The 27,653-nt window shown below is 39.7% G+C and overlaps 1 protein-coding gene across 2 annotated transcripts in view; it reads left to right on the top strand.

Annotated features, from left to right (window-relative positions):
- The window catches only part of WWC3 (WWC family member 3), a 169,302-nt gene that overhangs the window by 55,235 nt on the left and 86,414 nt on the right, over nt 1–27,653 (top strand). For both annotated transcript variants that reach the window (XM_044990979.1, XM_044990896.1), the window contains exons 2-5: nt 1,730–1,839; nt 6,410–6,613; nt 18,934–19,010; nt 21,684–21,763. In XM_044990979.1, the coding sequence (XP_044846914.1) occupies nt 1,824–1,839; nt 6,410–6,613; nt 18,934–19,010; nt 21,684–21,763 (377 nt within the window). In that variant the 5' untranslated portion in view covers nt 1,730–1,823. The remainder of the gene's footprint in view (nt 1–1,729; nt 1,840–6,409; nt 6,614–18,933; nt 19,011–21,683; nt 21,764–27,653) is intronic.

The raw sequence follows: 27,653 nt of genomic DNA, 5'->3' as shown, positions 1-27,653 counted from the left end.
AGTGGGATGTCTGGAGCTCTGACCTGGAGTGGCTGTTTGCCTCTCTGGTTCTTTGGTAGGCTTGCCTGATATTCCAGGCAGGACTGAATCTCCATTAGATCAAACTTAAAGAAGGGAATGACCTGGAGTCACTCCCATTTATGTCCAGGTGCCCCCAACCGACCTCACCGAGGCCGGCCAGGAGGAACCAGAGACAGCAGCAGATGGTACAATACGGCTGCTAACTGTCTATGCTAACTTGCAAAGGCAAGGAGCTGCTGCTGTGTAGCACTGCAATACCACATCTGCTGCCAGCACCCAGGAGATGTACGGTGACAGTGAGCTGAGCAGGTGGTATGTCGTCTGCACGGGTAACCCAGGAAAAAAGGCAAGAAATGATCTTTTGTCGTTGTTTTCACGGAGGGGTGGGGGGCTGACAATATGTACCCAGAACCACCCACGACAATGTTTTTGCCCCATCAGGCATTGTGAGCTCAACCCAGAATTCCAATGGGCAGTGGAGACTGCGGGAACTGTGGGATAGCTACCCACAGTGCAATGTACCAAAAGTCGACGCTTGCCGTGGTACTGTGGACGCACTCCGCCGACTTGATGGTCTTAAGTGGGGACACACACAATCACTGTTTCAAATTGATTTCTAAAAAAGTCGACCTAATTTCGTAGTGTAGACATGCCTGGGGTCCGCCAAGCATGGCTGGCATTAGAATTGCTAGGGCTCAGGGCAGAAAGCCAAAGCCCTGCCGCACTTGCCTGCAGCCCTGAGCCCCACCACCCAGGGCTGAAGCTGAAGCAACTTAGCTTTGTGGTGCCCCCTGTGGCTTGGGGGCCCGGGCAATTGACCTGCTTGCCTCCCCTTAATGTCACCCCTTGCTTTTATATGCAGAAAAATGGTTGTGGTACAACTGGACCATGGAGTTTTATAGCATGTGTGTGTGTTAGAAAGAAAAAGGTCAAGAAGCTCTGGTTCAGTGAATAGTAGGAAAAATGACTGTTTACCAGTACTCTATTGAGGGTTATCACTCTGTGTATTTTATTACTATTAGTTTGTCAAGCAGTTGCTGCATATGATATTCAGAATATTCGGTTAGTAATGCTGCTGCTGCTACTTGTGTGTATCCTTCATTCTAGGAATATCAAAATGCTTCACAAATTCATAGTGATTGCCTATTTCCTTTTTCTGGGCAGAGCAGGGTAATTTATGTTGGCCTGAGATAATAGAATTTCATGAACAGTTGTGCGTTGGCAGTTGAAAAAGATACTTTTTTTTTTTTTAACATTTGAGCTGCCGTGGATAGCAAATTGTACTGCTTTGACAGTCTAAGAACTTGGATGCTATAAAGTTTCCAATAAGTGTGAACAGCAATGAATTCCAGCTCTGTTCTCACATTGTCAATGCAGTATTTTTTTTGAGGGGCGGGGGGGGGGAGAAGAGAAACTGGCAGGACTGCATGCCATCATAATTAAATAGTTAAACACAGAACTTGAAGGGAGAAGCTGTCTCACCTGTTTTGGGAGTAGCTGTCAGCATACTTTCTAAATTAAATGTTCATTTTCTTTGTACATTTCAGTTTTCATGTACTTAAAATTACTATTGCATACCAAAGTGTTGTAACTATTTAATGTTGCTCAAATAGAGGTTTGATTTAGTCAAAGCACATACTAAATAGCATTAATTGCATAGTAAGCGGTGCATCTTATGAGTTTGTTTTCATTATTTATATTTTTACAGGATTACAAAGCCATTAACGTTTGCTGACTGTGTTGGCGATGAACTTCCTTTAGGATGGGAAACTGTTTATGATCAACAGATTGGAATTTATTACATGGACCATATAAATCGTGAGTAGAAGTGAAATTGGTTTTCTGAACATTGACAAGCTGCACCAAGTATCGTTGCACCAAGTGTGATTAAAATGACATTTATTCAACTTTCAGCTACTATGAAAAGTCCTGGGCAAGTTACTTCTTGCAGTGTTTCAGTTTCCCCATATGTCAGATGGCAATAATGCCCTTTAAGATCTATGGATGAAAAATAGTTGTATGTAAAATCACTGTTACTCTTGTGATGCAATGCAAAGGGTTATCTAAACAGCCCTTATTGGAATAAGTCAAGTTTATAATTTCATTTTAATATTTATATTCAGAGAGAATTTCCAAGGTAGATGTATTCCTAATCAATGCTTCAAGTTCTCGTTTTGACAGAAGAGTATTGAAGGACCATGTCAAAAAGTGATACAAATGCTAATGATGGTGAAGTGTCAGCATTTTCAGACTGCATTTTGTTTGTTGCATACCTTTTCAGTAGTCCATAGTTTGCTCCCTTATAAAACAACCCACAGTGCCCAAAACAGGCTGAGAGTAAGTGTGTGGTGTTTTTAATTTTAGCAGCTATTTAGCATAATTTTAAGATTATTGATTGATATATGTATTCTTATTTAAATAATAATTTAATCCTCTCCTAAGCATTGCATATTTTATGCTTCCACATAGCAAATCAGTGGGCTTAGAACCACTGGCTATATACATTACGCACTGTTGCTGTTGGGCTGTTACTGAGCTTCATATCACCACTGTCTGGCACATTTGCCAATTATACTTTTTTAAAGTATATATCTTATCTTTATAGCTGTATGTTATTGCTGCTGGGACTATTGTGCTTCCATCATTTAAGCTGCTTATCGCTAATGAGCGAATGCTTTCAGTATTGTGCGAGCTGGTAAGAAAAGAAGAAAGGAGCAGTAGCAGCAGTAACATCAGTGGTAAAGAGCACTCTCTGCAAAACCAATTTCAACACCATCTCTTTGGAATGTAGTTAATTTAAACTAATCGTTTCAGGTATTATACCAGCTTCTGAACTGCTCTGCATATTTTTGTGGCTTTCACAACAACGTTTTTCACCTGATTTTGGTGTGTGAAAGACCCACACACAGACATTTCTTCCCTCTTAAAAACAAAAGCTTTTACAGAGATTTTAATGCAGTCACTAGAAAGATAAATAACCTAGTGAGTATTTCAAGATCCATTGAAAAATCATAGTGCAGGTGTTTGTGTAATTCTTAAAGTACTTACTGCTAAAAATTATGTGAGCATTATTCTTATTTGAGCAGTCAGGGCAACTTTTATAGAAGATAGAGCTTTATCTCAGACTGTAAAAACACCATTGACACACACACATTGTACATATAAGCATAGTTCAATAGTTCTGAATATTGTCACAGGTTTCTTTACTTTGTAAAGGACTTACTGGTGTGGTAGATAATGAACTAAACACAAAATCCCTTTGGGATGCTGTGGCTAAAAGGGCTAATAAAGCATCCAATTAATAGGATTCCTTTGTTAGGATCTAGGTTCTTCATGCTATGGAACAAAGATCTGTTCTTTTTTTGTTTCAATTTTTTAAGCTTGATCCTAGTGCAGGGGTAGAATTGTTGGGGTGTTATTCAGTAACCATTGGGGATGCAATGACAGGTGAATGCAGTGATGGCATAAGAATCAAGGAGAGGTTCTGGTGGAAGGAATCTCTTTCTCTGGGGGTTCTGAGATCTACCTAAAATATTTGCCACAGTAGCTATCGGGTGACAGTATCCACTAGGAGAACAGGATCACTCCTTGATTAGACTTTTATCCATTCTTCTTTACTGATGGCCTGGTTATATGCCCTCTCCAGCAGCTACAGCTTAGTGTATCAGCAGACACCGCAGCAGAAATGAATGTAATAGTTACAAGAAATGTTGGGAGAAAATGCAAGAGAGGTTTCAAATCAGTGCTTTTTAAAGTCCATGCATTGAAGAAGCCTCCCAAGCTATGTACACCCAAATCCTTTCTTTCCTTCCACTTTTCAAAATAAAGCAGCAGTGCATATCACTCTTCTAGGTCTCCTGTCTTGATAGCTTTACTCAAGAAAGAGGAACACAATCTGGGCTGTGATGAAAAGAATTCTAGTCAATGACTTTCCATTTACAGTAGGAAACCTAAGATGAAAAGGAATCCTCTGTAAATCACAGAGCTACGATCAGAGCCAACCCTGATCTCCATCTCATCCTGTTAATTCTGGGCTTCGTTGACACCCTCGCTAAGCTGGTGTTGGAGCCTGTCCAACCATTTCTTAAGAAGCTTCAGTGGCTGCCAACCACAGAATTCCTTTCCCCTCCTCCTCTGAGTTTTGAGAGCCTTTGAAGTCTCCTTTAACCAGTTGCACATTTCCCAGTTGGGAATAACATATTCCATGTTCTTGGCCAGCCAGGGCTGTGCCGGAGTAACTATAGGAATTTCGGTCAGCTCTACAGAAACTAAATTAGTGGCTATCCAAATCTAAAACACCTTCAGTTTCAGTTTCTCTATGGTAACTGGTGTGCAGTCTGTGCTCCATACACTTATTCCAGGCCAGAGTACAGTGCAGTCTTCCACAGAAGAATGTCAGTGTTGTACTTAACAGGCAGTGAGACTCTTTCTTAGTAGGATACAAGATGATGATGAAGATTTTTGGTCACTTGGCAGGTTATGCAGTGCCTCAAAATGTACAGACTCCTCTTCTCAAGGGCTGTGTATGATACATTTTAACCTTTGCTGTTACCTGGGATTAGAATTGGAACATTGTGAAGAGTCATTTATTAGGGTATCATAGTTCTAAACCACTTTAAATATAGTCACTCTTTTAATTCCTGAAAATCTCATTTGTTTAGGCAATTACTTTTCAAATGGTTCTCAAACAACAGAGCTGCTTGTATGACTGTGGTGATTTTTTATTATTAGTTTGAAGGGAGAACTACAGTTTTTATTTTTGGGGGCTCAATCACTACAATCTCTGATTTCACAGTGCAAACAGAAATATTTAAATAGCTTTAAGTCCTATTATTAGTACCAACAAAAGAGTTGGCTTTCCCCTTTCCTATCATAGTAACAACAAAATCAGAGTTTTTAGGGGGGGAAATTAACTGAAAATATCTTCTTTGCTTGTACTGAGTATCTGTCTTATGGCTTATTCTACATTCCTCAAGATAGCCTGTGGTATGATGTTTCAAAAATCACTTTATTAATACATTTGGAACCCATAAAAGAAATACTTCCTATAGTTAACCTGTGGAATGCCCTACTGCAGAGTTTACTGTGGCTAAAGTTTTTTTAAAAGGATTAAATGATTTTGGCAACTATTTATTGCACTTGTGTACATTAAGGTAATGATATAACTTGAACCATAAAGATTGATTTATATGGTGGCAATGGAACAGCAATGCAGATAAGTATAAGCATTTTTACCACCATATTGACTAACCCTGTTCTGAAGTATGGTCGTAAGATGCCATCCCCCTGGCTGTATTGCAGATTGCACAATTACTACCAACAATGGAGCTGCAGAAATGGTGATTTACGCATCTGATTTTTGTAAACACAGCCATAGGAGGCTGGCATTTACATACACAGCAGACTCTGCACAGGCAGGCTGATGTAAAACTACTTTTCTTCCTGCCGCCCCTCCCCCTCCCTCGGACACCCCAGAAAAACCTGTTTTTTCAGGTTTTTTGTTCTATTTTTTGAATTTGTGGGCCACTGAAGTGTTTGCAGGAACATAACATATTGAAAACTTTTTTTATACTATAAGCATATATTTGAAAAAGTTTCTTGATACTAGAAACAAGCTTTACTTTCAGTCTGTGACTGTAAACATTAGCTGTTCTCAAATGTTAAAAGCAGGGCTTTGGAGCAGTGCTCCGGCTCCGTTCCAGCTCCAGGCAAATACCTGCAGCTCCACTGCTCCGGAGCTGCTCCATGCTCCAGCTCGGGGCTCCGCTCCAAAGCCCTGATTAAAAGTGATGAGAACATCAAGGATCTAGTTATGACTTTTAGGATAGAAGAAAGTTAAAGTTAAGCATGCATTAAAGTGATTTCCTGAATCTGGGCCCAAAACACTAATCTTTTTGGTAGCTAACTTCATTGTTCACTATTTGACCATGCAGGCATAAAGATAACATAAATAGCCTTTCAGGATGTTGCGTTTATCTTGCACCTTTCTGGAGGCTGAATGTGAAATCTCTGAACTGTTCCTACCACCCACTGAGTCAGGTATTGGTATATTAATTTGGCTCTCCTACTTGGCTGTGGGTTGTATTACGGTTATGCCATCAGAATGATCTAATTTGTCATCTTAAAACAAGTTGACTGAGTAAGGTCATTTTACTCCTCATCTCTAAGAATAAAAGACTAAAATATAAGTGACAGTGCAGTCACTTTTCTCTCTCTTTGCTGACCTTTGTGTTGAATTGAGTATACTAGATGGTTTAGAGAGAGACTTCGCCTGGATTCTTTGAGCATGTTTCCTGTGGTCATGAACTATCAGTGTGGGTATTGAGAATTGACATTGAGAAGGTACTTGTAATTAGTGGAGTAACAGGACTTAAGTTTTTCTCCTCAGAGCTCACACAAATTGAGGACCCAAGAGAGCAGTGGCGAAGAGAGCAGGAACGCATGCTAAAGGAATATTTAATTGTTGCCCAGGAGGCACTTAATGCCAAGAAAGAGATTTACCAAATTAAACAGCAGCGTTTTGAGCTAGCCCAAGAAGAATACCAGCAGCTGCATAAATTGTGTGAGGATGATAGCCGCTCCTATGCTAGTGGTGAGTTGACTTTCATTCTCTTGCTAATACGTATTTTTCCACTATTCAGTTTTTACACACAATCTGAGAGCTCGCTCCCATCACTCTCTGTTTTTAGTAATGTAAAAGTTTAAACTACTCATGAAGTTGCTGTGATTCTTGGAAAAAATTGCATCTTAAAAGAAAATAACCCTCTCCAAAGACAGTTTCCTCCAGTATAACTAGGAGTTTCATTTTAATGAACTTGAACTTTTGAAAAGCAAGTTCTGTCTTTACTTAGAACAGAAGGCTAATCTTTTCATCCATCTGCAGAATATTGAAAGCATAAATGAAGCAATGAGAGTAGAACTAGGCCAACCCTAGTTTCTGCTTCTCAGGCTCTATGAATGTGAAAGTTATGTGTTAAATTAATGAAAAACACCTCCTTCACTGGAATATTTTAAAGTATGTTTGGATTCTGGTTACATGTGTGCACTTCAGTTTCTAAAGTTACTGTTTGCTCTAGAGAAGACAGTGCCTTCTGCACTGGCAATCTATTGTGTTAATTTGCAACACTGTGTACCAGCAGGTGACAAATTTACTTGCCTTAATCTAACTCTTAGAAAATTGAAAAGTTTCCTTAACTCCATACACAGTTCTTAATAAATGTATTACCTCATCAGATGTTTATAAAGATAGTGTTTAGGATAGGAATGAGCAAACAAGGTCTTCTAAGATAACTAGTTTGAACTTCAACCTTTTATCTGATCCTAACTTAAATATTATTTTATAAGATTGACCAAAGGTTTAGTTAAGGATTTCTTTGGTCAATGCTACTTGAAACAATAGTATGACCTAAGAATTGGTTCACTCACTTCTCCCCTACACTATAATTCATTCGTCCTCTGCTGGCTCCCCACAGGCCTCTAGTTGCTTTCCTTCCCTAACTCTAAAGTCTCAAACAGACTCAAACTTTTCCCCCAGTCAGATCTCTCCACTGTATTGTTATTTAATACTGTTTAAGGTCTGTTAAAGGACCTAGCTGCCTCAACTTTAAAATCTCTTAAGTTGTGTCTTGAATAGTTCAGTCTGGGTTAAGTCACAAGGTCTGGCAAATCTTGGTGTGATAGTTAAAAGTACAAGTTCCTGGGGTCAAGCAGAGAGACAACTGTATCCCCGCAACAAATATCTAAAGGAGAGTGAGGGTCAAATGGAGGAGTAGGTGGAGGTTCATTGTATGTTGGGCATGGAAACAGGAGCATGTTGCAGGAGGAAAAAATGGTATTTAGTGTGGGCTGTGGAGGAATGGGGCTACCAAAAGGGGAAAGGGCGAGGTGCCCATTAGGAAAGGATGAAATGAGTGAAAGTCCCAAAAAGTTTGGATCACAGTGGATGATTAACTGAATCTATTGAGGTTCATCCATTACTAGTTGAGAGTAGGTTTTTATATGGCTTTAGGAGCCAAGTTGGACATTTTATGAGAGATGACTTTATAATGTGAGCACCACAGAAAGCTTCCTTTCAGATGGCCAACCACTGGTTGGTGACTGTGGTGGAATAGACATAAAACATTTCTACAGATTACTGCCTTCACAGTCCAATTTACTGTCCAATCCCAGTACAATTTATTCTCTTTTATTAGTGCCTGCTTTTAAATGTAACATTTACTTACATTTTGATATTCAGAGCCAGAAACAGAGATGTTTGATGCATGACTTTGGCATTTTGAAGGGCTCAGAGCCAGGGTGTCCAAACAGTTAATATATTTATGTAGTACACAACTAGATCATTTATGTAAGAAAATCTCTTTAATAATTTTATGTGTCTTTACTAAAAGGCTACTTTGTTTAGCTGGTTCTTAGATGTTGTTCTTGTTTCATGCATAATATCATAACATTCAATGTCTTTTTACCTTGGAGATCCCTCCACCATATAATCCTAATTGATTCTTTTGTATAAGGTTTTCAAAATTAAAACAAACAGATAATTTAAAAATGTTTTTAAGATATTGTGGCAGAGGTGGTAGAGCCCAGCAATGGAAGTATTGGGAGTGGGGAACTCTGCTGCCTTGAGAACTTGTGCATGCCTGGTGGGCAGGAGGGGGGGAGTGGCTGATGTGGTGCTCGGGATTGAGCAGGGAGCGGGACCTGGCAGGGCAGCAATGGGAGCAGGTGGGAACACCAAGAACTTTCCTTCTCAGTGTGTTGCTGGCTGTACCCTCTCACCCCGAGTGTCAGAATCACTCCCCATCTGATTCTTCTGCCCCCCATTCTCAGTGAGTTTCCATCCCCCCCCCCCAACCCTTGGTGGGCAAAAAATATTGCGAAGGGTGTTGAGTATTAGCCATCAATGCTTTCATTATTTTGGAATGGAACCACACTGTTAAGAAAAAGCAAAGATCTTCTGTCCAAATCACTCTGATTTTTTCTTCATGGCTGAACTTCTTTTGATAACTTTAAGTTGCAATTATAGGACAGAATTTTACATAAGGTGACAGATTTGCTAACACAAATGTTAAATGGATATTCAATGCATTATATATTTGGTCTGTTGCATCAAAGTATTAATAAAAATAAAACAGGATACTACAAAAATCTGTGGTACTTTCGTTCAAAGGCTTTCCATATTAGATTAGACTTATATTTCTGTCCTTTCAATTTTTGATGAAATCTACATGTCAGAAGTTTAGAGCTCTTCTTTTGAGCCCTAGGGTTTTAACCCTCCCTGATCTGTAATGGACTCATTCCCCAATTTGAGAGGTTGAGCTGATGGCTTTTCTGTTGGGGGGGCAACCAGTTGCCCGATAACTGCTCGGTGTATACATCCTCCTCAATGAGGATGAGCAAGTCAAGGGATGCGTGGCTGAAACTGCACTTAAGCGCTGCCTCCCAGTTTCCTTCCCTCCCCACCCCCAACACACACTACCAGCAAGCACCATAACCCAGGATTTGGTAATGAAAGGAAGAAGAAAACGCCACCATCACATGCACATGGAGTACCTTGGTACTAGGATCATCTACACCAATCATAGCTACCTCAGGACTGATATCAGGTATAAAATCAGCACGAATACCAACTGACTTCTGGACCAGTTCTTCTGGCATACACATCATCATCTTTGGAGCCAGCACCCAACGTAAGGATTGGAAGGGCCAAACTGAGACCAGACATGGCCCCGAGTGTAGGGAGGCATCGCCCTATAGAAAGGAGAAGAAGCCTCACTCCTCAAAGGATAAAGGGCCTAAATCTTCTACCTTGGAGAGTGGCATTGACTAAGCTGACACCAGTGAAGGCATCAACCATACCACAGGGCTGAGGTAGACCCCTGTGGAACTGCCAGGATTCTCTCCAGGGTCATTGTTAGTACTGAAGTGGCACTGGGCCCTGGAGCCAATCATCCACCATTCGAGGACTACTTTTTCTCATCATCATTGTGGAGCTATGCCTCCTCTGCAGGGTTAAGCAGGATGCCTCCCTGTTACCGTCTGGGAGTGGCCCTGAAGATGGCCTGCGGTTCCTGTTGCAATGCCGCCACAAAGACAAAAGGAGTGGCACTGAGTCAACCAGTCGCTCCTGGGCTAGTATCCATATACCAAGCTACTCTGGCCATACTGGGGGCCAGTCATCTCAGGTATCCCACAGCAGATCCCCCTCCTGTAGGTTCGGGAAGATGAAGAGATCAGGCTCCCCAGTGGTATCATGACTTGGACCACTGACACCAGAGCCATACATTGATTTCCAAGAAGTAGGGACACTGGAGAAACAATGGCACCTTGGCCTCCATCCAAAGCATCTTTATTGTTTCCTGACTAGGTGGTCATACCATCTCTAGCCCTGGTGACCCAGGATTTTAAAGTGCTCCAGGATCTTCCAGCTCACATAGTGAAGACCCTGGACAATGAAATGATGGTAATCCAAGAGAAATCTCACACACTCTTTAATTTCTTGATCACACTGTAAATGTGTTTCCTGTAGGCTCTGGCATACCCCAGCAACCATCCAGCCCACATGCAGACTGGTGGAGAAGCATTAACAGGTGCCTCCAAAAACCTTTGAGCACCCCCACCCCCAATTCAGGATCAGTTGGTAGTTGCAACAGTGCAAGTAAAATTAAAATTAACAAAAGGCACATCCAAGGACAAAGACCCTGAAAAGCTTTTTGGGTGCCTGTGTGCACCTGTTCGAGTGCAAAGCCTACTCATTTGTCTCACTGCAACTCCATGTGGCACACTATGAAGCACTGTTAGCCAAAAATAATTTCCTGATATGGGAAAGAGTGACTCTTTCTGACAAATGTGCTCCAGGTTGTTAGGGAGGAATTAAAGGAGATCCTCAGAGAAGACCAGACAAGTATCCAGGACAGCCTCACAAGCTGACATGGGTGCCTTTGGCACAGCCAGAAGGTAGATGGCCATGACCATGAGCATGAGACGGGCCTCTTGGCTCTGGCATCAGAAATACCTAGAGAAGTCTAAGTTACCAAACAAGATCTCCTGTTTGTGGCATGGAGCTCTTCAAGAAGAGAACTGGCAAAATCATTCCTTAAAGGACACTGGAGCCACCCTGAGATCACTGGGGACTAGGCTTGCCAACTTTAAATTTCAAAAATATGGGACAAACCTCAGATGTGCCTAGTCTTCACTTGCACCTCTGGGGAAAGTCCCTTCTTGTCTCTCATTCTTCGCAGGGGTTCTTTCTCTAGCTCTGGGCGCTGCCACTGTGGCACCTGTTAAGTTTCCATGCAGGTGCTGGGAACAGTCAGAGCTTGTACTCTGAGTGGCATTGAGACCCCACGTGCTAAGTTGAAATATGGGATAAAATGCATCCCATACTGACTTAGTATGGGGCAGGCAATTTTGTGTTTAAATTGGGGATGTCCCTTGTAACCCTACTGGGGACCTACACACCGACCCCTACAGAAAGGTCTATAAATACCAGCCCCAATGAAAACTGTGGGCTCATCCATACTCCCAGGGCAGACAGCAGGAGTACCATTCTGAAAATGATCATGATACTCAAAAATGCCCCTCATATGGCTCCTCTGGCATTTATCCCACCCTGTTATCCAGCTAGCAGAATTGACTGGAGACTGAACATACACTGCCCCAGATTCAGGATGGTAACATGTGCATCTATCATTCCATCTCTTCAGACTCAAGACTAGTTTGTGGCTCTCGGCTTGGGAGATGTGTACTTTTATAGATATTCACTCAGCCCTCAGGAAGTACTTTAGTTTCACAGTGGAAATTAATCACTACCAATACACGGTACTCCATTAGGACTCTCCATGGCACTTAGGCTTTTTGTGAATACTTTAGCAGTGGTGGCTGCCCACCTGGGGAAGGCAAGGCATTCACACTCCTCCACTTCTAGCTCAGGTCAGGCTATTCTCTGCAACATTGACTAGACAGGAAAATCTATGTGCCTCATATATCAGTCACTACTGAGCTGGCTTAGTGGTTGGATCCCACAAATGCACTAAGAGGGGTGCCCCTTTCAGTCCCTCATGAAGATACGCTGATCATGGATGTGTCAGGGGCAAGCAGGGGAACTCATTTTGACCACCGCAGACTCAAAGGACCTGGTCCTCAGATGATATGGAGTTATATATGAACGTCCTGAAGCTGAGAGCCGTTAGACTGGTCTGTGTGGTGTTTCTACAGATCCTCCGGAATTTGGTAGTGCAAATCTTCATGGACAAGACAGCTATGCACTGCATAATCAAACAAGTGGACACTTGCTCCTTGTCCTTCTTCCTGGAAACCATCAGATTCTGGACTTGATGTCAGAATGGGGAGATCCTGATAGCTCTTCACTTCCTAGTCAGCAACAACCTGGCAGACTTCCTGAGCAGACAATCTGTGCCTAACCACAGATGGTCCTTGCATAGATTCATTGCAGAAGAGCTGTTCCATGTTTGGAGATCCCCAGTAGACTTGTCTGACACCAAGGACAACACTACATGTCACGGCTTTTGCTCCAGAGGTGGACTCAGCCCAGGATCGTTACTGGATGCATTCTTCCTACAGTGGAACAGTGGTCTCCAATAGGCTGTCCCACAGATTCCCCTGATGATCTCCAAGACTGGGAGAGACAAGACCATGGTCATTCTCATTGCCCCTGGATTGGGTGAGGCGGTTTTGGCTAACAGGTCTCTTACCAATGTCCATTCAATCTTTGATCCAACTCCTGGACCATTCTGACCTAATCTCACAACACCATAGTCAGATACTTCATCCAGACCCAGAGTTGCCACATCTAACAGTGTGACCGTTGACTGGTTAAGTACCATGGATAGGATCCAGGAAATTCTGATTCAAAGTAGGAAAATATCTATCAGATGGACCTATTCATCTAAATGAGTAGCAGCCCATCATGGTCTGGACATGACCAAGACTTAAGTACTGAAGACCACCTACTACCTGTTACCACTGAAGCATCAGGCTTCCATGTAGCTCTGTAAAGGTCCACTTCATAGTGATTTCAGGCTTGTACTGCAGTGCTTGATTATTTTTTTTTTTAATCATCCCATAGTATCGAAGTTTCTCAAGAGACTCATACACACTGGTCAGAAAACCGGCTCCTGCTTGAGACCTTATTATGGTCCTCCTGAAACTTACGAAACCTCCACGTGAACCTCTCTCAGAATGTTCCCAGGACTAACTCACTCGGAAGACGGTGTCCCTCATGGCTATTTCAACCAAGAGAGTGAGCTGGCTTCAGGCACTTATGGCTGTGTCCCCTTATATGACCTTCCATAGTGACAAAATGGTGCTGAGGCAACACCCAAAGTTTATTCTGAAGGTGGTTTCTGATTTTCATCTAAACCAGCTGATCATCCTACTTGCCTTCTTCCTGAAATCTCTCACTGCTCAAGGAGGAAAGAAAATACATATAGTTGACATTTCCATGACTTTGCTTTATCATACTGACAGGACCAAACTATTCAGACTGTAGCCTGATCTATTTATTGTATTTGCTGGACATTTGAAAGGTCCAGCCACTTCTTCTCAAAGAATATAAAAATAGATAACACGAAGTACCTCACTTGCCTGTCAGCTTCTCCCACCAAACATCAAGTCTCAAACTCTGCCAGAGTGCAAGCAATATCCTCTGCCTGCTAAAGGAGTTTGTCAATATCAGAGATTGATAAGGCAGTGACTTGGAATGACATTTGTCGGGCACTGTTTCTTGGACTTAGCTGCTAGGCCAAATACCAACTTTGTGAGAGCAATACTACAATCCCTATTCAACTGATGCAATTGGAACTCCTCATTCCTACCGTCCTGAGTGGTTACTGCTTGTCAGTCACCTAAAGTGGGATCCACACTGACACGTGCTCTCCCCGGTCCTTCTTCCTTACCCTACAAATGATTGTGGCTCTTTTGAGATGATGATGTCAGTGTGGATCCCACAACGTCCAGCCCTGCTTTTGGGGTTTTCAGCTACCCCAAGCTTTCAGTTATGAGTGAACTAAGGGAGAGTCATGGCTCTCTTCCCTTTATGCCCTCACATGGGAGCATGAGGAGACAGAGCATGTGTATGGCCCTGACAGACCCTACTGTTTAAAAACAAACAAACTGCTCTTGTGTGTGAGTCGCATGTGCACACACACGAGTCCACAGTGACTACAGCATCTTGAAGAATTGTAGTTACTGCAAGGTAAATAGTTCTTCTTCTGTTAAAATTGTTTTCTTTCAGCTATATTTATGTGGCAAGTGATTTATTTAAATAGCAATTATTTAAGGCAGATTTCTCCTACACATTTCGTTCTTCTCTTTCTTAAATTTTAATTGTAACATTTTGTGATGACATAGTCACATGTTAACGTGATAATAAACATGATGTTAACAATAGCAGCATTATACATTTAAGTGCAGGATCAAGTAGTGAAAATAGACTGGAAAGAAAAGACCCTGTTTAAAAGTACTTCTCCTTAATAATTAACAATCATGGCAGTAGCATTTATGACAAATGAAAAGTAAATGCATTAATGTTTGACTGTTTTCTCAGGTGCATATGTCTCTTTTCCTCTAAAGTAAAAGCTATATTTGGCTGTCCTTATTTCCAAGTTCACTATTTTAGTTCCCTCCTAACACCTATAATTTGTGAATAATTTTTACATGGTATGCCCTCTGGTTTCAGAATATTTAAAAAAAAATCTATCACTGTAGTGCTAATATTTATTTAAAAATCAAAGATGTTTTTTCAGAGCTGTGCAAAAAGCATCTTACATTTTTCTCTGCTGTTTTCTGCAACAACTACTTGAGGATTTGTTGTTGAAATAATAAATGAGCTAATAAATAAAACTAAGTTCCTTTATATATTAGAGTTGTAAGGAACTTCTTGAGTCTTTGTCCTTCCCTCCCTATTGTCCCAGAATAATATTAATAGATTTCTATAAAACCCTTATTAATTTCTTATCTATTCTTGGTGTGAATCCGACTCTCTGAAAATTACCCTGATCTAATATATGTACTCCTGTAACAATGGCAAAAAAAATTTGTTGGCCCAGAGGATCAGTGGCAAAGTTGAATATATCTATCAAACCACTAGTGGTATATACTGTTGGAAGCTGAGAAATAGCTTTTGTTTTTGGCCCTTTTGGTTTCTGAGGTACTGGATGCCAAAGTCATACCTCTTGCTTTCTTCCCACTTATAGTCTAACATGGTTTTAGTTGCTGCTATTTCAAACACTATAACAGGCTGAAACTGATGCTTTATGACACATTTTAATCCCAGCTCTTGTGGCGTGGAAGGTGGGCTGCTAAAATCATGTCACAATTGGAATGGGGGTGGAAAAAAGCAAGTTAATATAATTTGATGTCATTTTAAAATAGGAAAGTCATCCAATTTATAAAAATATTTTTCTTTATTTTTCAAGACTTTTAGTAGTTGCACAAGACTTTATTTCCACTAATTTTGATAACCTATTGCCTATCATCTTGTACAGGGCAATTTTTATATAAGTGGAGAAAATATTGGGGAAATAAGGTCTGATTTTCTTTTAATTGCTTTATTTGATTGGGCTGTTGTAGTTGTTTTTCTACCCAGAAAAGGTAAGCTGCATATGACAGCAGCAGAATTGGATCAAACAATTACTCAGACTTTGCTGGGAGAGTATCCATAGGAAAGGTACAAATACTAACTAATTTTGAAGTTTCTGGAACTATTGAGATTTGTTGCTGGCATTCCCCAGAATCAGAAGCCTAACAAAATACTAGAAAAATATTTGTAATAAATTGTTTCACTTGTGCTTTAAGATCTAGAAACATTTTAGACCAGTAAAAATGTTTTCAGTATTTGTAAACATTTCTAAATATTGGTCTCTGACCAGTTAGAGCAGTTCTGGATCTGTGGAGAGCTGGTTTGTCGAACGATCTTCTTGTTCCCATCTGTCAAATCGGATTAAAAGGCAGTTAAAAATACATAGACTTTTCTATGTATGCATTTCCTCTAAGTTCATGAAGACTGTGTTCATGAGCAGGGGAAGATGAGATCTGTATGTTTGCAGGTGGAAGCGGAGTTGTCCATGAAACTCTTTCATTACTAAATTGTGATCAACACCATGAAAAAATGTATGAAATTCTGGATTAGAGAATTTCAGTCCATGCACTGATAGCAATTGCACAACCTCTTTTGGCAAGTTACTGCATGGTTTATTCAGTGTTATAAAGTTCTTTCCACAATTGATCAAGACACACAGCAGAATGAAATGCTGAGCTGGCTTATAAAGTGTCAGGCCACAACTTTATTAACAATGGGTAGAGAGGACTCTCCCCTTATCCTACTCCCCTGAAATACCAGGCATTTTATTGGGCCTAGTGCTGAGCTAAATGCCTTCACACAATAAACCCAGCAAATTAGAGTTAGCAGTCTCCAATCTAACCTCTTGGATTTAGCCCACTTCAGAATCCTTTTACTACCTCAATCTGCAAGGGCTTCAGGTCTCCACTTTTCTCTACACTCTAACAGGTCCACCAGCCATTTTCTGGGACTCTTAAGCATATTTACTTCTGGGAGCTGGCCCTTTTAGCCTTTTTATCCACATTAGACACTGGCTGCTAATTGCTACAAATTAGGTATTCCTGTCTTACTGCTTAACGTTAACTATTCCTTTCCTTTTTCCTTTAAACCAGCAGGACTTCCATGGCAAAACCCAGACCTCCCTCCTCGGACACCTTGCTAATTTGGCGCAAAAGGAAAAAAATGCTTTCTAATCCCAAAACAGGCATTCTGATCAGATCCGCATCAGGGAGTGGATGAGGGGGCATTAAAATTAAACATTTCTTGTTATCATTTAAGGCCATTATTACTCATTTTTTCCTTGGATGGTGATGGAAAATAATTCTTTCCCAACTCTCCATTTAAAAAAAAAAAATTACTTCCCATATAGACCATTATGTTCCCCTTCAGCATTGCATTAAACTGCACACATTAAGTTCTCTTTTTCCTACAGTATGAAGAGACATTGTGTGTCACATCCTTGTAGGGGGATAATACCCAAAAATCCGACTGCAGTAACATTTAACTTTGAAAAGGGGAACTACACAAGAATGAGGACGCTTGGTAGATGGAAATTAAAAGGAGCTGTCACAAGGATTAAATGCTTGCAAGCAGCATAATAGAGGTTCAGATTAAATGCGTGCTCCAAATCAGAAAAGACAATAAGACCAGAAGAATGCCACTGTGCCTAAACAGCAGAGTAATGGAGGCTGAACAGGCAAAAAGGCATCTTTAAAATTTGAAAGTCAAATCCTGTAAGTAAATAAGAAGGTGCATGATCTCTGGAAGGTTGTGTGTGGAAAGTATAAGCAGGCCGGCCATGAAAGAATTCGGGAAGCAACTTGCTAACGATGCAAAAACTAACAGTAAGAATTTAAGTACATCAGAATCCTGCCATAAAGGGAAGGAGGCCAATAGTCGACCAAGGTGTTAAGAGTAGTCAAGAAAGACAAGGCTATTGCAAAGAAACTAAACAAATTCTTTGCATCCGTCTTCACTGCAGAGGATTTGGGGGAGATACCCACATCAGAGCAATCCTTTTTGAACAACAAATCTGAGGAACTGTCCCAGATTGAGGTGTCAATAAAGGGAGGTTTTGGAATAAATCGATAAATTAAACAATAATAAACATTTAAACAAACCTGCATGCTAAATAACTGGAAGGGTGTTAATGTAGTGACGATTTTTAAAAAAGTCTCCGGAGATGATCCTGACAGTTACACTGGAATGGAAGGTATCAGCTTTTAATCAACAGACAGTGCTGCTATATAGCAATTCAGAATAGATAGTAAATAACTTTAGGTACACATATCATAACTTCCCAGTTGGAATTCAGCCCAAATTGACTTTTGAAATCTTGTACCTTATAAAAGAAAGAATATGTTGGTGTACAAAAGTATGTTGCCTCCTGGAAAACCTCAGTCTACCAAAAGAGAAAACACAAAGGTGTCTTTAAATTGAAACTCTGTCTTAAGAGAAGCTGTGATGAGATTATCAAAACGCTCACTATTGAGGGGCTGTGAGGAATTTTTTGAACTGTAAACTTGCATGTGGTTACTGTATGCACTGAGTTGCAAGCAGACCTAATTTCATCAGTGATTGAGCTGGAAACTGATATTGATGTGGAACAATTTTTCCTAGTTTTCTGTTCTTAGAAGGGCTTTATTAAATTGAAATTTGTGATGATGTGATTTTACTTCCTTTATATGTATTTGGTAGCAGATTGATTCACATTCTATGAGATGGTTCAGTCCAAATTTTGTCGATCTAAATAAATTCTTCTATTTATTGCATATAAATACCATAAACTTAACTAACAGCCAAAAATGACTTCTATCTGTGTTACCATAGGGACATTAAATTTGTTGCATTCCTATGAAAGTTCCTAAACTGCAAGAAAAATAAATGGAAAAATCCATTAAATGTACTGTCAATTTTTAGACCCTACTGTTTAGAAGAAATAATTTTGGCTACAAGCATTCCTGTGTTGTACTCAAAAATAATTACACTGAGTAAGTCTTGTCACAAATGATTATCATATCCTACAAATACATGTCTTGAAGTTGTAGACAAATAAGCTTGTTCCATCTTTGAAATAGAATGACTCAACTTTGAGAACTCAGAATGACGTGTAGCCACACTTTGACAAGTATGTACTCTTTTTGGCCCCAATCCTGCAAAACAGTTAAGCACATGCTTAAGTGATTTGCTGAGTTGTGGCTTTGAAGTTTTAGAAACGTGTAGACAGGCTAACCTATTTACAATTTACATGGCATACAACCTGCACACACTATCATTTAACACATTGAAAACGTGAAAAATGTATTATAAAATACCATTGTTTTCCATCTGTTTAGCATTCTCTGGATTTTCAACTAATACCAAGTATGACCCATATCAGATTAAAGCAGAAATAGCAAGCCGTCGTGACAGAGTGAGTAATCTTTTTTTGATGTTATGTGATTCAAACAGTGCTGTACACACCCACCCACCATTAGGCTTAGAAGTTGTATATGCATGCTTTCTAAAACTGCACATGTTTAAAGTGCCCTTCTACTCTTGAACAATTATTTAATAAAAATAGCAGTGTGGTTCCATCTGTACTATGTCTCAATGATTCCAAAGATTTTTTTTTTCTGTTTATAAGTGTAAAGAATTTTTTTTCTGAATGACTGACACACCAACTCAACTTGTATTTTAAAAATCATTTCCTTTCTGTCTCGAGCATCACCACTAGTAGCAAATATTCTGTAAGTCAGATTCTGTCCCCAGCAAACCTGTCCAAACCAAAATTAAATTTTGCTCTTGGGTTCCATAGGGTTCTGTAGATGTAACTGAGGTCAGGATGTGGCTCTGTGTTGAGAACTCAGTTTAGTTGATGCGCAGACCAGAATAGATTGCTTGCCCAGGGCTGCATTTATAAAAGTGACAAATGACCCCCCCCCAACACTTCTCCATATACTATGGTAAGAATATAGAACTCTGAACACATGTGGACCACATCTGTTGTATAAGAGAGTACCATTTTTACTTAACCATTTTTAGGTTAGAACCATACTTTGAATATTGTCTTGTCTGAAGTAGTTACAGTGGTAGAGGGAAAAGTTATACTTATCTTTCCAAATCTGCTTGTCAGTGTTCCTAATAAACAGTCAAATTCTACATATTTAATGGAAGCTAATTAGATGCCCACAACTAATAAAGCAGCTTATAACGTAAGGCCCACCATATATCTAAACTGCATATTCATTTTATTAATGGATAAAATGGACTTAGCATGCCAGATGCTCAATTCATGAAATAAATAAAATACATATCTTTGAAGGATAGTGTTCCTGTTTATGACTTCATGATTTAGTGACCACTTTTCACAGGAGTGGCTCTGGAAAATAAATTATGTTTACCACCCATCAAAGGCATGTATTCTGTTAGCATGCATTTACAACATACTGTATATGGTAGAGCTAATGTTTGGAAAATGAAGCAAACCAAACAAGAAAATATAGCAAGTTAAAATTTCACTCAATTTCTCTAAACAAGGTTTAAAGAAAATAAGTGACTTTTCTATTTGCATATGGATTACCTGTCTCTGTCCCCCATCCCCTGTAGTCCAATAATAAAGTGACCATGAAATACACCTTTTTACTTCTGTACATAGGGTGAACCTCTGTGTTATGCATGCTCATGTATATTGAATTAACATAAAGAGTGCAATATACTATACACCATTGAATATACACTGCTGACCTGATATAACACGAATTTGGATAGAACGCGGTAAAGCAGTGCTCCGGGGGGGGAGGAGGGAAGGACGGGGCTGCGCACTCGGGTGTATCAAAGCAAGTTCAATATAATGCAGTTTCACCTATAACGCAGTAATATTTTTTTGACTCCCAAGGAAAGTGTTCTATCGAGGTAGAGGTGTATAAACATGGAAGATATTAGTGATATATTTTCTTATTTTAGCGGAGTTTATTTTATAAGGGTTGGACTAGATAATCCAAGAAGTCACTATATACTTCCTGTTTTGTTCTGAAGATGTAGTGATTTCTGTTTTTGCAGGGCATGAGGGAGATGTGTTAATCATTTTGTCACTTACTGATTTACATATGTCTTATCAGTGTTTCGGATACATCGTAGAAAATCTACTAAATCTCTGGGAGACTCAGTTTGTTTTCTGTTTATGAAACTCACATTTTCATTTTTTTCTGTGGCTGAAAGTTGATGGCATCATTTATTGAAATGGATATACAAACAAAGGAGTGCCTGTCCCAAAACATATGTGACTTTTTAACCAAAAATATAAAACATTCATACGGAACCAGACATAATTCTGTGTATCTGTTACAATAAGCATCAATTAAGGAACAACTTTATTAAAATAGTGTAACCTGGTAGTAAACGTTACTGCAGACACACACCAAATTTTGGGGAGATTATAATGAACTGCTGCTTATTATTACATTAAATAAATGATCCGCCAGGCAACTTTCACTATTTACTGCTGCTGAAGGGTCACTCTGTACTTTTCTTTTATAATAAAAATGGGCAGATGAATCATCACAATCTCTAGTGACTTGAAACGAAAATTCTTCCCATTGAAAAAGCCATAGTACTGAACCTCTTCCCCTTTCTGGCTGTCTGAGCTGGCTGTTTGCAATATAGTTAAATATAGTTGGGCAGGTCTTTGGGTGGCTGTCTACTACAGAGTTAGATGGGAAATCATTGTTCTGGGGGAGATGGGAAATGGGAAATCACATGCGGACAGAGACTTGTTGGCTATTAGAGCAAGTGATAGCAGATAATATAGTAGAAGATTATACAAAGAAGCAGCTACCTTGTACATTTGGCAATGTTGTTACTTTGTGACCGTTGTTGGGTAGGTTTTTATTAATATTTCTATAAAGCATTTGTTGATTTTGTTTTTCTGTAGATTAAAAACCAAACAGATATCACTTTTCTCTTTGAAAATACTAGTCTTTGAACAATGCATAGTAATTTTAAATTCTTGAAAGAACAATTATTTTAAGAATTATTTGAAAGAAGAATAATACTCAGTGATTTGCTGCCATAACATATTTTTGCTTAAAAAATATTTTGTTTTAAGCTTTCTAGACTAAAACGAGAGTTGGCACATATGAAGGAAGAACTGCAGTATAAAGAAAAAGGAGTGGAAACACTACAAGAGTGAGTTGGGAGGTTGTGGGAGGAGGGAATTTTTCTTTCTCTTCTTCCTGTTGGCATACTTTCTTGTTACTTAACTGGAAGTGTTACAAAGCTTTATTTAATGCACAGACTCCTGCTGCAAGTTTTTATTTTTGAATTGTTTTTCTTTCTTTCTTTTTTATTTATTTATTTAATTAATTTATTTATTTTAACAAGTGTCCCTACTTAGACAGCTATGGATGGTGCTAACAAACAATGTGCTTTCATTGATCATAAGGCAAACTGATGTAAGCAAGATTGGCTGAAATTATTTTGGATGATGATTCCATTGATTAATGTGCCAGCAAGTTTATGAAAAACTGGCAAAATATGCAAAAATTGAGCAATTTTTGTATTTTAGGTTATAGAATTCCCTTTTGAGCTTAGTGTAGAGGTGGTGTTTGCTTACTATTGCAACTGATGGTTGTCCTTAATAATTTCTGACTTTCAGGCAGCAATCTAAAAACAGGCAGCTGCTTTCTTTTCCATTTGCTAAACATGGTACTTAGTAAATAACAACAAATACACATGAAAGATGCAGTTTATACTTAAAAGTTTAAGAGAAGAAAATTCTTGTCAGGCCAAAGTACTTAATTGGCAATATTAACTAGTTATACTCATACACAAATGTCTTTTAAATTGACTACATCAGGTAACTGCGAGGCCAGTCAGAGGTATACGATAGAAGACCAATTATGAATATACTAAAGTAATGGAAAAGATATAGTAACACATAAAGAAACTGTTTAATATAGCGAAAAGATCTTGGCTGTTTGAAGACAAGCAATAATTCAGAATGCTGTTGTATTCACATGACAGGTAGCACATACACACACAAACATTTACGCCTTACACAGTGACTTAATATCTTTATCAATATTAACTTTTAAAACTAGATAAAACATATTTCTGTGTTTCCCTTCTTTCCCATGACAGCATGAGGTTAATTTAAAATGAGGATGATAGGGTTCTGATTTAAGGCTCTGTTCTGCTGTTTCTGTGAAGGATTAATCACCTCCCTAGGAAGATCCAAGAACAAAGAAAGTGATTTGAAGGCAATTTCAAAGCTCTCTCTTGTATGGTTTTGTGAAAAGTAAAGCCTGAGAAGTAGTTTTGAACCTAAATATTAATGTCCAAGATTTTAGTCCAAGTTAAATGGCTTACATTTGGGGGGGAGGGGATTAAGATTACTTTAGAATAGCATTTTGTGAATCTGATCAATTAATAGTTTTTTAGGTACCTCTGATCAGACAGTTTAAAAGTTCAGACATGACTGTTCTGTGCTCAGTGCTTTGCTTGTTTGTCGCTGACATTGAAGTCATGATATTGCTCCTGCTTTGTCTCATTTTTCATCCTTATTGTTTATTGAAGGCAGCCATATGTCTGTTAGTGTGTGTTTTGAAGTTGTGATGAAATTTTCTTCAAGAATTTCTCTAGAGCACTCTTGCTTTGCTGATCTCTGTATGTTCTCCACGGTGACTTCTTGACTTATGGGCCAGGAGATTTGTGTTTTTTAAAAAGGCTGCTCTGGAAAGGCTTGTTTTTTGGATATATTTTTTGAATCATGTGTGAATCTGATATTTTGTTGTATCTATCCATACAGAGAAAGAGCATTGTCACAAAAGAGGCAGCCAAGTAGATCATCTCCCCCAACCTTTTTAAATGGGAAAACTTACTTTTTTTGCAGGTGCTTTAAGCTCATTTACCTTGTTAATTCCTCTTCTGCTGAAGAATTTCTTTAAAAACTTCAGACTTCACAACTGCTTTCTGCCTTCTCATTAGGCTGTGTCAAAACTATTTTATTAATTACATTTTCAGCTAATTACCAAGTATAAAATAGGAGGAGTGGAGTCATAATTGTTTGGTTTGCAATCGTGTGTTTCCTTTCATTTTTAAGTGTGACTTTAAGCAGTGTTAGGGATCATATTTTGAGCTTTGCATATGGGTGAATGTTAGGTCTTTAAAACCCTCACATAGTTTCCAAATAGCAAAATATTATGAGCAGTTAGGGGCCTGAACCTATTACTACTAAAGTCAGTGTTAAAACTCCTGTTGACTTCAATGGTCCTGGACTGAGACCTAGGAGATCAGGCAGATTTTATTATAGGTGGGGCTGGTAGTGCTGCTTGTTGTTAAGATTGCCTGACACTTCCCATTATAAGACCCTGTTTTCAGTTTATTATAACTTTGCCAAACTTACACTATTTGGGCTGAAATTTTCCCTGCTAGGTGTCCGTCTCAGGCTGAGCTATATATTGATTTATTTGTTAGTTTCAGCCAAAATGGTTCAGATGTTTTGGATAATGAGGCTAGGGGACAATACATTGTTTTGCCTATATTAAAAAAAAATCTGTTGACCTTTTCTTTGGATAGCTCCAGTAACCCTGTCCTATGGAGCAGGGACTTGAAATTTGTCTAAGTGGGGGCAGGATGAGGCAGCGGGGGTCCTTTGTGTGAGATTCATTTTGCCATCCCTGTGAAAGTCTTCCCACACCTGGCCAAGTAATAAGCCTTTGAAAAAACACACTTCTTGAATGCTCAGTAAAGATTTTGATTTTAGCAAGTAACTTCTCTGTAGATTCCATGTTTTGGTCCATCAGAGCTCCTTGTGCTGCCCAGACTGTGCATGGCCCATCTCCACAGCATGACTGATCACGCTGCAGCTCAGGGCTTCAGTGACAAAGCTTGACTTTCCTTTTAATGGCTGCTCCGAGCTGCTCCATGCTAGAGTGGGGCCAGATAATGGACCTGAGGGCGGTGAGGCTCTCTCTCCTGTGCTCTCAGTGACCCTCTTCTGGCACCAATGCAGTGTGGAGGAGTAAGCCATCTGATCTGAATGCAGAGGGGACAAAAGCCAGATCAGTTGGTTGGAGGGAATGCAGAGAGAACCAGGAGCTGGGGGAGCAGGGAGACTGGTACTGGCTGGACAAGGAGGCTGAGACTAGGAACTAAGGTAGAAGGGGCAGAGGGAGGGGAGATGGATCTGACAAGGAGCTGAGGCGTGGGAGGAGAATTGGGACTGGCGGGCAAAGAGATTAGAACCAAGAGCCAAGAAGAGGAGAAACTGGGCTTTGGCACTAGGCAGGGGGTGAGGATGGACACTGACTATATGAGGAGGAGCCAGTGGTGGATGAGGGGAGGGACAGATAGGAGGAAGAACCAAGAATGGGAACTGGGGCTGCCTAGGAAAGAAAAGAAAAGACTGGAATAGGGTGTGGGGAGGGGATGACTGGGACTTGGACATGAACCCAGAGAGACTGGGATTATTATGAGAAGCCTGAGGAATGGAGACTGGGAGACTGGGGCAAGGAGCCAGGGGTGGGAAAGAGACAGAAAAGAGGCAGGTTGGAGGTGACAGAGCAAAAGGGATCAGGCTTGGATGGAATGGGCCCACTGGCAAAGTGCGTACGTGTGTGCTTCATCCCTCTCTAGTCCTGGTTTTCACAGATGGTCACTCATTTTCTGGTTGCCTGACTTGAGAACTTGGGGATCTGATTTACAGAAGTGCTGAGCTCTCGAAGCTGCCGCTGAAGTCAATGAGAGCTGTGCTTTGAAGTTATAAAGAGCTAAGGACTCTGCAAAATTAGATCCGAAGTGTTTAAAATTGAGCATCCAAATTTAGTGGAAACTTAAGTGTTATCTTTCTGTGCCTCAGCTCCCTCCACGTGTTAAACGACTGTCACCTCAGAGCGGTGTTGTGAAGGTAAATGTTTGAAGTACATAAATCTTATAGTGATGAGTGCTGGAGGAAGGCCCATGAAGAAATCAATAATTCTATTTTAAGAAGAGGGTTTGAATAGTACAGGCGGTAAATAATGCATTGAACAATGAGGTGAAAACAAAGTAAGCAAGCAACATCCAAGCTGCTCAGTAAGGGAGGTCTAGAGTCTGACCATGTAATTAAAGGCTGCATTGTAATCTGTATGCACAAGGTGGCCAAATTAAGGTTGCACAGGTAATTCTAGCACTTTCCGGTTTTTGAGTGTTTGACCTTACAATGTTAATGTTCTTTTAATGTAATTTTCTTGTATAATGTAGATATAAAATCCACAGCAAATGTGGTCCGCAAGAAAACATCAGATATGACTATCACTCTAATAAAAGAAAAAAAGATATAAAAATGGTGTAAAAATAAAAAAGGTATTGTTTCTGGTAATGGGATAGTTTTTGCAGAAAACCTGCCTTCTTTACTTGCTGTTGACCGAAGACTTGTAGAAAGCCATCTGTGGTTAACTTGAAGGCCTGTTGCCAGGATCAGTGATGTAAAATGCAGAAAATGTAATACAACTTTCCATTCTTTTAGGATGTAATCTATTGTGTGATATGGGAAATCAGCTGGTAAGTTTGGGCAGTGGTTTTTTCAAGGTATATAGAGTAAAAAAGGAGTATTATAGACAGTAAATTGTATTACTGCACATTAAATTTTATCCTGTTAGTTGTTGTCTCTTGATAACTTAAAAATCATGTTGAAAGCAAAACATTTTTATAGGGGCCAATTTAATTTTGGAAAAAATGTTCTTAAGTTTATTTTTTAATAAAGATTACATATTTTCTTTCCCTTTTACCTCAAAAATATCCTACAAGATGAATTTGCAGCAACAGTTTACTCAAGAGTTGAATTTGATAAGCCTTTTCGCTGTCACTAACAATGAATCTCACCATTTACAGCCAATGGTTCTTTAACCTGTGAGGCAGCTCCTCATGTATGTGAGCCCAAGACATTTCTAGAAGGATACAGCTCTTTCAGGTATACAGGTCTGTCGCATCTTACGCTGGGGTTACGTTCCGCGGTCAGCGCGTAAAGTGAAAACTGCATATAGTCAAAATGACCCTTGAAAATCCCTTAAATCACCCATAAAGTACTATGTATTTGTATACAGCAATGTACAGTACAGTATATAATAAAGACTACATATGCAAAATATAATTTTACAGTATTTTTAATAACATAACAGAGACAGAAGAATGAAAGAATAAAAAATGAAAACAGTACAGTACAGTGCAGTATTGTAAACCTGAACAGTCACCAGTCTTGTACTGTGCACACTCCAATGATTAGTCTTCCTCTTCCCTTGACAAAACTATTATTGAGTTGTCAGGGCTTGTTGTCGATCCAGGAGATGATGGGCCAGGCTTGGGTGATGGAGAGCGAGTCGTAGATGAAGTGGTTGGCTCTGGTTCAGCTCGAGAAGTTGATTGTGTAGGCTCTGCTGCTGCTGGTTGTTTTTTCTTTAAAAACATGGTGATTGGCAACTGTCGCAGTTGTCTCTTGAGCTCCTCAAACATTTCTTGGTACGGTCTCAAATCATCTGTAATACTGTGTGTGATTTTGAGGCTTCGTTCCATAGAGGGATCATATTCAGAAATTAAATCATTCAAGTGTTTTGCTGCTTGGAACACTTCAGAAAATTTATGAAGATTCCAAGTTGCTGGCTCTTCCTGTTTGTCGTCATCTTCGTCTTCTGTAGACGATTTTATCAGTTCCTCTAACTCTTCGTTAGTCAATGTTTCTCTATGCCCCTCAATTAATTCCTCAATTTCTTCCTCGAGGATGTCGACGAAGCCATCACCAGCCATTTGCCTGGCCACCTGAACAATGAGTTGCACTTCTTTATCAATGGTCGGGAAACCCTTAAAATCACTCACACAATCTTCCCATAGGTTTCGCCAACATGCATTGACTGTTTCAGGCTTGATTGCATCCATTGCCTGTTTAATATAAGTGATGCAATCAGCAATGTTGAAGGACTTCCAGCACTCCATCACATTAACATTGGGATCAGCATCCATAGCGGTAAGGATCCGTGAGAATGTAAGCCTTGCGTACGTGGCGTTGAAACAGCTAATGACGCCTTGGTCGAGAGGTTGGAGG

Source organism: Mauremys mutica, chromosome 1 (assembly GCF_020497125.1).
Source record: "Mauremys mutica isolate MM-2020 ecotype Southern chromosome 1, ASM2049712v1, whole genome shotgun sequence".
NCBI classification, from domain to species: domain Eukaryota; kingdom Metazoa; phylum Chordata; order Testudines; family Geoemydidae; genus Mauremys; species Mauremys mutica.
The sequence above is the reverse complement of the archived record's forward strand: the minus strand, read 5'-3'. Positions and strand labels throughout refer to the sequence as shown.